At 40.2% G+C, this 12,563-nt stretch overlaps 1 protein-coding gene across 1 annotated transcript in view; it reads right to left on the reverse strand.

Annotated features, from left to right (window-relative positions):
* Nucleotides 1-1,048: 1,048 nt before the first annotated feature.
* LOC149246153 (lon protease homolog 1, mitochondrial-like) overlaps nt 1,049-12,563 on the reverse strand; it is a 222,572-nt gene continuing 211,057 nt past the window's right edge. Inside the window, exons 18-20 of the mRNA XM_089457840.1 lie at nt 3,062-3,277; nt 1,940-2,458; nt 1,049-1,714 (exon numbers count right to left, since the gene is read on the reverse strand). Of these exons, the coding sequence (XP_089313966.1) occupies nt 1,529-1,714; nt 1,940-2,458; nt 3,062-3,277 (921 nt within the window). The 3' untranslated portion in view covers nt 1,049-1,528. The remainder of the gene's footprint in view (nt 1,715-1,939; nt 2,459-3,061; nt 3,278-12,563) is intronic.

Here is a 12,563-nt window from a genome sequence, read left to right on the forward strand (position 1 = left end):
GCGAGAGAACTAGTCATTGTCTTAAGATTCTTCATTGCATTCTCTGTTATTTCTTATCCACCCCCAATTGAAAGAGATTTTCTTAGTAGTTCCTCCCCTCGTTGCAACAACACCTTCAAAAGGGTGTGGTTTCACTCATTCAGCGTTACCATATTTTGGCTTTGGAATTTGAATGCAAGTGCATGTTTTGTTCTTAATTAATGGTCTTGCACCCCCGACTATATCTCTGGTCCAAATCCGGAATACAGGTTGCATATAAATGAAAAGCTTGTCACTTTTAAGCAACCTTAGCACATTGAATATGACTGCTATTCTTGTGATTATCAGTGCAACTATTGAGACTATTCTTATGACTATTTATCAATGCAACTATGGAGACTTCATCACTGCACCTTACTTTTAATAGAGCTACTCCAATTCTAGAGACTTGACAATGCACTGAATTTATGAGCCCCCTTGAATAATTTTCCTAGCTGCAAATGACGTGGCCAATCTTGAATCTAATTGATCGATAAACCTGGTTCTGGATTGAAGAATTCCATTCCAAATCAAAAAAGATCAAGGATGCTAGTTAGATATAACTAATTCCCCCCATGTATAAGTGGGAAAGCCACCTAAACCTACTTATGCCCAAAGCAGCTAATTATACGCTGATTTAAAGGCAAATAAGCAAATTAGAAACATAAAGTAATGATAAGGCTTCCAGAATTTCATGTTTTAAAGATCGAGAATTTTCCAATATGTAATTTTATGATGCAGCAACGCTTCAAATTATTTCACAAGCATGCCACCAAACATTGGTGAACGAAATGAGCATGTCTTGAATTACAGCATGGCATATGCTTCTTAACGGCAACAGATAATAGACTTGTTTACAGAATTTATGCATCTAAATAGAAATCTATGCTACATTGCGAAGACGTAGGGAACATAGTTTCAATACGTTATTTTGTTTGTTGATTCCTTGGTCATAAACAGGTCAAAAATTGCTAGCAGTTTCTGTCCAAAATGGAATTCAGATGTGATAACCAAAAGCTCAAATTATACATGGGGCCAGGAAGCCTCCTCTTGGAAAGGCAGAATAACCATTCAAAAGAATAATACTCATTTTGAAGATACACTAAAAGCACTCATCATACATGGGGCCAGGAAACATCCTTTGGAAAGGAAGAATAAACATTAAAAAGAAGATACTCATTTTGAAGATACACTGACTAGATGACTTCATCAACCGCTCAGCTGCTATTAAAACTAGCTTGTCAATGGAAGAAATCCAATTTAACCTCGCAGGACCAAACTGTCTTGACCAGAATAAATTAGAGGGTTGAAAAAATGGCCTGCATAAATAAATCAACGAGGCATTCCACCTGGAATGTTAGCATTGAATCTAAATCTAAGGCTTCGGGAATTCTTGGGGATTGCCTCAATAAATCAGATAAACAGCCTACTCAGAACTGACAGTGTGCCTACAAAAGCTCCGGAGATGACTTGGGCCCATGCTATAGTCACCAAACCAATCTGCAGATCCTCATTTTTCTGCTTCTTTCTCTTCACCGAATGCTATATTAAATATTTGATCATATGTATCAACAAAATAAACTTCTAGGCCTTCCTTCACATTTGCATTCAGTTCATCATAATCACGTTTATTTGCTTCCGGGAATATAATATATTTTATTCCACTTCGCCTTGCAGCAACAGCCTTCTCCTTGACCTGATTTTCAAATTAGCACCATTAGTTTGACTTGATTAGAAAAAAATCAAAATAGAAGTAAATAGGACCAAATTAGATAGCTTATAAGTGGCTTTCGGAAGTTATGTTATTGAAACTATCTAATTTTACCTTATTGAAACATATCAGCTATTGCAAAAGAGACATAATTACTACACTCGCTTATCACTATCAGAGCATTAAAGACCTAAAAGAAGGAAAACATACCCCACCAATAGGGAGAACTCTCCCTGTCAATGTGACTTCCCCTGTCATTGCAACATCCTTCTTCACAAGCTTCTTCAATGCCAGTGAAAGCATTGATGTAATCATGGTACAGCCAGCACTAGGTCCATCTTTTGGCGTTGCTCCAGCTGGTACATGCAAATGAAGCTTAGAATTTGCCAGGAATTGGTTCCCTGGTTCTTTCTCCTGTAGGATAGCTCTGGCTACGGTATGGGCTATCAAAGCACTTTCTTTCATGACATCTCCAAGCTGCCCGGTCAACTGCAGTGCACCTTTACCTTCACCTTGCTCTATACAGGTGGTTTCAATGTAAAGCGTTGAACCACCCATTGCTGTCCATGCAAGACCCATGACAACACCAATAGGTGTTTGATCATAGATTTTTTCACCATGAAAAACTGGTTTTCCCACATAATCAGCTATATTTGTTACATCAATTATAACCTTCTCATATGATTGCTCAGGTTCCACTTTCTCAGCATCAAAAGCTGTTATTTCATCCTGTAAAAAATACACTAGAAGTTGACATCTTTAGTGTGCCAAGGCATACAAACCAGGCAAACTATACTACACAAAAGAACAAATTATCATCTAATACACTAACACTGATCCCTTACCTAACACAAAGCATTAAAAACTACAAAGACATCCAAATATACATTTTCATAGAACGAATGCATTCAAAATAAAACAGAGACAAACTTACTCTATCAAATCCCAAAAATCATTCAATGAAACCACTTCAATAAAGAATGCAGCATCATGAAAACACAGTAAAATGTTTAAAAATAAAGGATCTATAGGATAAGACAGAATAATAGATATTATTTGTTCTCCATTTTTATTAGAGGCAAAACACACCGACAACACAATGTTTCAGTGTGGAGAGTGAAGCACTGTTGTGGAAGAGAGAAGCCCATGAAGTTTAAAACAACTAAACCATTTAGTGCCATTCAACTAAGAACACAAATATGGGAGCACGAGATGTCACTTGACGCTCAAATCAATCAAATCAACGATTCAGCCAACTCTAAGACAAACAGTGGAACTTAAGCTATAGCATCATTGCTCCACCCATGGATGGAAATATTCTGAAATGAATACCTGGGAATTGACAGAAGACTCTGCTGGCTCAGATGGTTCCTCTGCAGACGCTTGTGCTGATGATGGTGCTTCATCAATTGCTGGATTAGTCAAAATACTATTTTTCTCCTCAGCAACATGCTCCACATTGTCCAATTCCTTGGAATCTTGCTTCTGACTGCTGCTATCAACAAAAACTGTACTTGTTGCACCTTGACGAACTAGTTTCAAAGCAATCTGGCATATAATCAAACATGCATAAAATTTACACCTCAAAATAGTAAATACTAATATAAGATACCATAAGAGCATCTTTTTAAATTGCTAAACAGTGTTATCAAAAACAAATGACTGACATAACAACCTGAACTGTGAGAGTCAGAAACCAATCTAGAATCTCTGGAAGCATTCATGTCTAAAAAGATGTCTAACAAACAGCAATGAGGATCTTGCCTTGCATTTCAAGAACATGATTATAAATATGGTGATAGACAACCCACTTTTACAGCAATATCAACCTGTTGTGTACTACAAATGATAAAAGTTAAAACATAAGTCTAAAGCTTGCTTAGGAGATATTTCATTATTTGATACAATTTGGTCCAGCGTATATACTTTCCAAAAGATCTCTATTCTCAAAATTGTCCTCCTCAGTACTGGCATCAATATGAACAGATAAGTATAAATTTCCTAAAGTCAAAGTAAAAGAAAAAGGAGATGACCAAGACAACCACCTTCCCAACAAAAATATTCAAAGTATTAAGATTTCAAACTACATCAGTTCTTCAAAAGTATGCAGATTCTGCTGAAAGCACATTCTCAACAGACATTGATGTCTCTTTAATATGCACCAGCTAGAGCTTGAATTACTGATTGACTAGACCATGCAATTGTCCACTTAAATGAAAAGACACCAGAAGGTCACAAAAAAGGAATTCATTATACCATAAACAGCCCCTTCAAGAAAGAAAGACTATTCCTCATTTGTAAACAAGGAAGTTATTTTTGAAGTTCTCACAAAATGATTGAATGTATATGAATATAATAAGATAATTCAAGACTAGTGCCTCTATTCAATTGGGCAATGGAATCAATTAGGGCAAGGTCAACCATGGAAAGACCTGGATAGATAGGGTTGCTTCTCTTATAAACCCTAGCGACTTCTTTGATAGGAGATTTAAAGTCAAAAGATCCTTGAAAACAAGTTACTTTGATGGATTCTTGAATAACAAATTTTGCATAATCACATATAAACAAGAGTTCATGAAAAATATTGCACTTTTTAATATGGCACAAGATAAACCCTAATTTCAGAAAATAGCATGCAAAATAGAAGAAGATAGCATTAAACTTACACAATTCAAGCAAGAATCACTTCATCAATCCATAAGATAGTCTCTCCATGCAAAAATATCCTCCCCAAGACAATTTGCACCATTATTTAGCCATTGCATCCAAGAGAAAGAGAAAAGGGCTAGTGTGCACCAACTCCAGTGAAAAGAGATGAGTGTGTGTGATAATGATCTAATGAAAATGACTTCCCTCTATTTATATGAGGGCAACCAAGTCATTTCATTTCAGGCATGGGTGACGTGGAAGCCCTAGGATCAAGCGTTGGCATCAATATAGGATGTGCTAGCGGCCCCCCGCCCTCCCTCCCAATAATAATTTCTTAATTTCAGATCTGGTTTTGATTTTGTAGCAATGTGAAGTTAGAACATAATATTTCTACAATTATAACACACTACAATTTTCAATAGAAATTTTAAACAGCGGAAGAAAACACAAAGGAAATCTTTCACACAGGAAATAATCGTCCAATTACTCTTCACCTTTATTATCTAAATAATGAGTGCACCCTTACAGCAAAAATAGCCCACAAAGAAAATACAATTTTTTTACAAAAATAGAACCTGGACAAATGTGTTCCCTAAAAACCCAGATCTACACCAGCTGAATTTTCTTCCACTCATGTGGCCTCAACTCCTAAAGCCCTTGCACATGCAACCCATATCACACAAACCCTCCACATGTGCAGCCCTGACATTATTCTCCTCACATGCGACCTCTGTGCAGCTCAATTTGCTCACACATGCATCCTTAAGTAATTTCTGGTGCCCAAAAAAATCAATTCAGGCCATAGCCTCCACTCAATCTTCCTTCTGTAATTCCCCGTCATTGTTGCAACACTTCTTTTCTCTTTAGCCTTGAGTACCATACTCACTCTTGTTGTCTTTCTCATCTCTTTATCCCTGCTTATATAATTCCTCATTGAGCTAAATCCCAAACCTTACTCTCCAAAGTGATGCATGGTTAGGATTAAATCCTAACCCACTTGAGATCAAACAATTTCACTATAGTAATTAATTTACTTTTCCTTAATTTCTTTAGCTCAATGGCCAACATATTTAATTGTGTGCTTTTTCTATTATAGACATGCGCTAAATTACAAATACAACTTAATAAATTGAGCAAGTGTCATAAGGAAGCTTTGGATGACTTTTGAATGCTTAACACCTAACCAATGCAAAAGCACCTATTCGCTACTACAATCATCAACACTCCCTCTTAGCAAGGAATACATTCTGCACCACTTATAGCTTATCTTTGTAGAAGACAAACTACCCTTTCACCAAGGACTTGGTAAGAATATCTGCAACCTACTCATCTGTGGAGATACACTGAACCTTCACTACTCCCCTTTGGACTCTATCTCTTGTGAAGTGATATCTAATCTCACTATGCTTGGATTGGATTGTCCAAGAGTTTCATGCAACTCTAATTATCACATTGTGTCACAGTAGGATCCAACTCTTGACCATATATCATGTTAGCAATTTGTAAAGCCAAATAGCTTCACAACCTGATAAACTCACTGCCATATACTTTGTCTTTGAACCTTCACTACACCCTAAGGTGCTTTTCCCATCCACTACACGAGTGAGAAAAATGTTGAGAAAAATGGTACCAAGGAAGTGTTTCCTCATGCCCTTTGCCTTTGGCCTAGGAAAACACATGAGACGCCCTTTTAGTAAGTGACTTTATTAGTTATTAAAGTCATGTGAGGTGACTTTATGAGTTATTAAAGACATGTGACTTTTAGTCACTTTATGAGGTTCAAAAGTACAAAGTACTTTATTATATTGAAGTCACTTTATGTTTCTACAGTCACTTTATGAGAAAAAGTACATGGTACTTTATATTATTAAAGTTACTTTATGTTTAAAAAGTGACTTTATGTGGGAAAAGGTACAAGGTACAAAAACAACATGAAAGTGACTAGGGAGGCTCTTAATGAAGGGGGAACATGTAAAAGGGGGTCAATGGGAGATTAGGTCTCCACCGTTTATCATGGAGAGATGAGATCTAATCTCATCCCTTGATCATAGGGTTAGGGCTTCACTTCATTATGAGAGACTAAAAATGGAGAAAAGGCAAGGAAAACCCATTCATTCTTCAATTCTAGAATTGGAGAAGAACAAGAAGAGAAGAGGAGGTTGAGAGAGCTTCAAGAGTGTTGAGAAATCTATAGGGAAATAGTTAGGATGATTTCTCTATTCTTGATAACTACTTGTGATGCATTTTTACATTTTCTTACTTATTAGCCTCTTCTCTTATTATTATGTTTGCTCTTATCATCAAACAACTACCAATACACGAAGAACATTAGTTCACAAGAACACAGGATATAGGCTGCAATCCAGGGCCAAAACCTCTCCACTTGCGAGCAAAACCCGTAAATATCCTCTTCTTATAGATTCTTCATTTGACGAATTCCAAGACCTCTAGACCAAGACCAATACCCTTCCAAGGCCAAGTCCGACCTTCTTGATGATGTGCTTCCTTTGTCTAAGTCAAACCCAATCAAATCTCTTCCAGCAGCACAACTTTGAAGCCCAGCTTTAGATTTTGGGCCTCAACTGCAAATCTGAAATTTTTAGCCCCTGCAACTGCTACTGCATCCACACATGTGAGAAAAAATTAGCCTTCCAAGGCCTCCTAGCAGCTTCGCTTCACTTGCTTCCTTGTCTAGGGCTAGAGAGTGACCTAATAGGTTCCTCTTCTAGCAACTTGAGAATTTCGACCTTGAAGCAACAAGACCTCTAAACCAAGACCAATACCCTTCCAAGACCAAGCCTGACCTTCTTGATGATGTGCTTCCTTTGTCTAAGTCAAACACAGTCAAATCTCTTCTAGCAGCACAACTTTGAACCCCAGCTTTAGATTTTTGGCCTCAACTACAAATCTAAAATTTTCAGCCCTTGCAATAACTACTACATCCACACATGTGAGCAAAAATTGTAGAAATTTTGAATAATTTAACACATATTCAACAGAGATTATCCCGATCATGTACTATTGCGGAATACATACACAATACATAAGCTCCTCTACGTTGATCATCAATATAGCAACATCAATAACAATAAAACATCAAGAGCATTCACACATTAACACAGTATGTAACCCGGGGAAAGCATCTCGCCAAAAACCCCACACTATCTGTATATTAATGATTGAGACCATGTAACATTACAAAGTACAATGCTTATCACAAGCAATCCAGTACCAGCTCCACCTGTTACACACAATACAGCTAAGATCTGATCTCCAAATCTATTCCACTGCTTGCCTGCCTCCACTGCTCAATACCTGCTCAAGAATGAATGAGAATGGTCTACCAAACTCGTATTTCACCTCCAAAGAATCACTCACAATGTGTAAGACGTGAGCAGAAGCTACAAACTGGGCAAATACATGAGCAAACTCATTGGCATACTCAATCCCTTGATTGTGCAAGATCTGATGCACAACTATAGTCACAACTGATAGCAATCTGATTCTCTAACACTTGTCCCTGCTGAACTGAACATGCATTGACATGCAACCGAGTTAACTGATGTATTCTATAGTTGTATTATGAGTTAATAATTAGTTTAACAACTCATCATTGGTCTATTTGCAGTTAGACTAACTACAACTAGTTTAACCAAGTCAAACTGAACACAACTCCATCAACTCCACAATCAACTCCACCAAACTCAACTGATTGAGTTCTAACTGAAGTCATGCATGCAACAACTCAACTGACTCATAAGAAAAGCGTACTTCCTTCTGACAGTTGCATGGGCCACATCTGTAGCTCAAACTGAAGTGCTCCAAGAGAATAAGATCAAGTTTATAGTCCAAATATTATTATGAGACAATAATATTTGACTTTTCTATTTTTGACAGCCAGTCTAAAAATAGAATTTGATCACCCACACTATGGTCACCCACACTTTGGTCACCCACATTGTGATCACTCACACTGTGATCATCCACACTGTGATCAAAAATAGAACTTACGCCATAATTTGCCTGCGGGCCCACTTAGTGAAGGCGACTCTTTTCACTAAGCTCCATCATCTTGTTGCAATCTCAACACTCCCTCTCGACAAGATATGGATTATCAGTAACCCCTATCCTGCCTCGGTGGTACTCGAATTTGCTCTTGGTGAGAGCCTTCGTCAGAATATCAGCATCATGATCCTCCGTTGGAATGTACGAAAGTAACATGATCCTCCGTTGGAATGGACGAAAGTAACATGATCCTCCGCTGCACACAATCTCCGATATGATGGTACCTGATGTCAATATGTTTAGATCTATCATGAAATACAGGATTAGCAGAGAGTTTAATGCAACTCTGGTTATCACAGTAAATCACAGTAGGATCCAAATGAGAACCGAACAAACCAACCAGGATCTTCCTCATCCATATGGCCTCGCATGTAGCCAAACTTGCTGCCATATACTCGGCCTCCGCTGAACTGAGTGCCACGGATCTCTGCTTCCTGCTGTACCAAGAAACTGCTGTCGATCCGATACTAAAGACCCCTCCTGATGTGCTCTTTCTGTCCGTTGGGCTCCCTGCCCAATCTGCATCCGTGAAGCCACATAGCTTCACCTCATCCTCCTGTCTGTAGCACAAACCATATCCCGATGTGCCTCTCAAGTAGCGCAATACATGCTTGCCCGCCTTCCAGAAGAGCTTGGTAGGCTTAACCATAGCTTGTGAAAGCTGGTTAACTGCATAGCATATATCGGGTCGTGTATTGACCAAATACATCAGCAACCCCACCAATTGTCGATAAACAGTGGCATCCACTTCTTCTCCCGAAGTGGCATCCTCCTTCCTCCAACCTCCAGGAAGAGGAGTATCAACAGGCTTGCAGCCATGCATGTTGAACTTCTCCAGTATCTCCCGAGCATACTTGCCCTGAGAAACAAACAATCCACCACTGCGTTGCCATATTTCCAATCCTAGGAAATAGTGAAGGAGGCCCAAGCCCTTCATCTCAAACTCTGTAGCAAGATCCTTCTTGCATGACAGTATCAACAGCTCATCACCCGTTAGAATCAAATCATCAACATACAGTACAATGATAAGCAACTTACCCTCCACCACAATCTGGTATAGGTTAGGATCCGCCTCGCTCTTGGAGAATCCAAGTCCTGTGAAATAGCTGTCTATCCGTGTGTACCAAGCATGTGGTTCTTGCTTCAACCCATACAGCGCTCTCTTGAGCCTGCACACATGCGACTCGTTGCTGAAGACCACAAAGCCTTCGGGCTGCTCAATGTACACCTCCTCCTCAATGACTCCGTTGAGGAACGCAGTCTTCACATCCATCTGATGAATGTGCCATCCCATCTGCGCTGAGAGAGCAAGAATCGTCTGTATGGAAGAATACCTTGCGACAGGTGCAAAGGTCTCCTCATAATCGATCCCCTCTATCTGTGAAAAGCCTCGGGCAACAAATCTTGCCTTGTACTTCTCCACACTCCCGTCAGCTGCCTGCTTGACCTTGTAGATCCATCTCGAACCCACCACTGATTTCCCTTCCGGTCTAGGAACAATCTCCCATGCACTGTTTCTGACAATAGAATCATACTCTTCCACCATGGCGTCTACCCATGCGGGATCCTCCACAGCTTCCTCAAAAGAGGATGGCTCAGTCACAACACACTTGCTCATAAGAGCCATGTATCCAGTGTACCGATCAGGTGACTGTCTCTACCTGCGTTGGGCTGTAGGTGGTCCTACAACTTTCTCTGCATCTTGAGCCAGTTGCTCAGCTTCTGTCAAGCGCTTTCGGTTGATGGTTGGCGCTGCATGAGTGAACTCGTCCACTCCATGAACCTCATCCTGTGGCTGATCCACATCCTGAAGCTCATCCTTAGGAACTAATAGCTCCTCATCTGCATGCAAGTGTAGCTCCCTCTCAAGCGAACACTTCATGGCTTTCTCCTCCTGAAATTTTATATCCCGTCGCACAACAGTTTTACCACTGTCTGGCAAATACACACAATAGTTGTGGGGCGTATCAGTGTACCCCACAAATATCCCAACCTCTGCGATCGGCTCCAACTTCTTCCTGGCATCCTTTGTTACATGCATGTAAACGTTAGCACCAAAAATCCTCAAATGAGAAAGATCAGGCTTCTTACCAGAATAAGTCTCCTCAGGTGTACTCATGCCAAGTATCCTATGAGGACAACGGTTCTGCACATAAACTGTTGTATTGCATGCTTCCGCCCACAAGTGAAAGGGTAGGCCCTGATCATGCAACATTGCCCGTGCAGCACCCACAATCGTTCTGTTCTTCCGCTCAGCTACCCCGTTCTGCTGTGGGTTATGGGGAGCTATGAGCTCTCTACGAATCCCTTCTGCCTTGCAGAAATCCTTGAACTCGTCCGAGATGTATTCACCACCATTATCGCTCATAAGAGCCTTCACCTTCTTCCCCGACTCCTTCTCGACCAGTGCTTTGAATTCACAGAACTTTGAATATGTCTCGCTCTTCTTCTGCATGAAGAAGATCCAGCACTTACGAGAGAAATCATCAACAAAAATCACATAATACCTGTGTTTTGTTGTCGAAGCAACTGAGAAAGGTCCACACACGTCTGTGTGAATTCTCTCAAGGATCGTCGTGGCGCGACTATCCTTCTCATGAAAGGTGGCTTTCACAAACTTCCCCAAAGTACACCCCTTGCACTGATCTGACTGCGCAAGTGTGCCTTTAGGAAGCCCTGTAGTGATCTGCTGCAGTATCTTCAAGGCTCCATGGTGAAGGTGACCCAATCTCCTGTGCCACAACTCGCCATCCTCCCGGCTCACCAATCCTTCTGCCTTGCCCGCCATTGTTGCGCATCCATCTACATGCAACTGATAAAGGTTCCTCACTCAAACCCCTATCTTCCGAGTCTCACCAGTTGTCTTGCTACGCAGGAAAGCCTTTCCCTCGCTGAAAACAACATCATACCCCTTGTCTTCTAACATCGCCACTGAGATGAGATTCTTCGTCAATCCTAGAACATGCATGACTTCCTTCAATACGAAGGGTTTACCAGACTCCCTCTCAAAGGAAATGGTACCGATACCGGTCGCACTGTATCTACCATCATCGCCCATCTCGATGTGCACTCCAAGATCTTTGTCCTCCAGATCAGAGAACAAATCTCTATCTCCCGTCATGTGAAAAGAAGCACCACTGTCCAAGAACCACACTGATCCCATCACACTTGAAACCAAGCATGCGATCAATGAAAAATCAAGCTCAAACTGTGAGGCTAGAGCCTCTCCTGCTGAAGATCCAGCAGCCTGCTTGTTCTTCTTCTTCTGCGGACAATTAGTGGCATAGTGTCCGTGCTGGTGACAGTGAAAACACTTCACCTTGGACATATCCTGCTTCTTACCTTTCGCACCAGACTGAGAAGCTTTCGTGTTCTTCCCTTTCTTTGCTTTGGCAGCCAAAGCACAATTCTTTTCATCAGATACCTTTGATGAAGATTCGTTCTCACCTTTATTGTTTCTGAGTTTACCCTTGAGCGCCAGGTCGCTCTTGCTTTGGAATAACATTTGCAATCCATTGAAAGACATTTCAACAACACTGCTGCAAATTCGATTTCCACCAGCAACCAACTCAACCGCCTCGGATCTAAGATTCGTGAGAACACAATATTTCTCATACAGAGATTGACTGTATGGGCATTCAATGGATATCTCACCTTCCAAAGGAAGGATGAAGCCAGAGGCTACCTGGCCCGATTACAGACTCTGCCTGAAGAAATAGAATGTAAACACTTCCTGAATAGTAGATTTGATGATCAACAGCTCTGATACCATGTAGAAACTTTTTCTACAATTATCTAGCTCGCTCTGATACCATGTAGAAATTTTGATTAATTTAACACATATTCAACAGAGATTATCCTGATCATGTACTATTGCGGAATACATACACAATACATAAGCTCCTCTACGTTGATCATCAATATAGCAGCATCAATAACAATAAAACATCAAGAGCATTCACACATTAACACAGTATGTAACCCAGGGAAAGCATCTCGCTAAAAACCCCACACTATCTGTATATTAATGATTGAGACCATGTAACATTACAAAGTACAATGCTTATCACAAGCAATCCAGTACCAGCTCCACTTGTTACACACAATACAACTAAGATCT

The sequence above is a fragment of the Pinus tabuliformis genome, chromosome 7 (genome assembly GCF_031772625.1).
Source record: "Pinus tabuliformis cultivar Carrire ecotype Pingquan chromosome 7, CPIR1, whole genome shotgun sequence".
In the NCBI taxonomy this organism is placed as follows: domain Eukaryota; kingdom Viridiplantae; phylum Streptophyta; class Pinopsida; order Pinales; family Pinaceae; genus Pinus; species Pinus tabuliformis.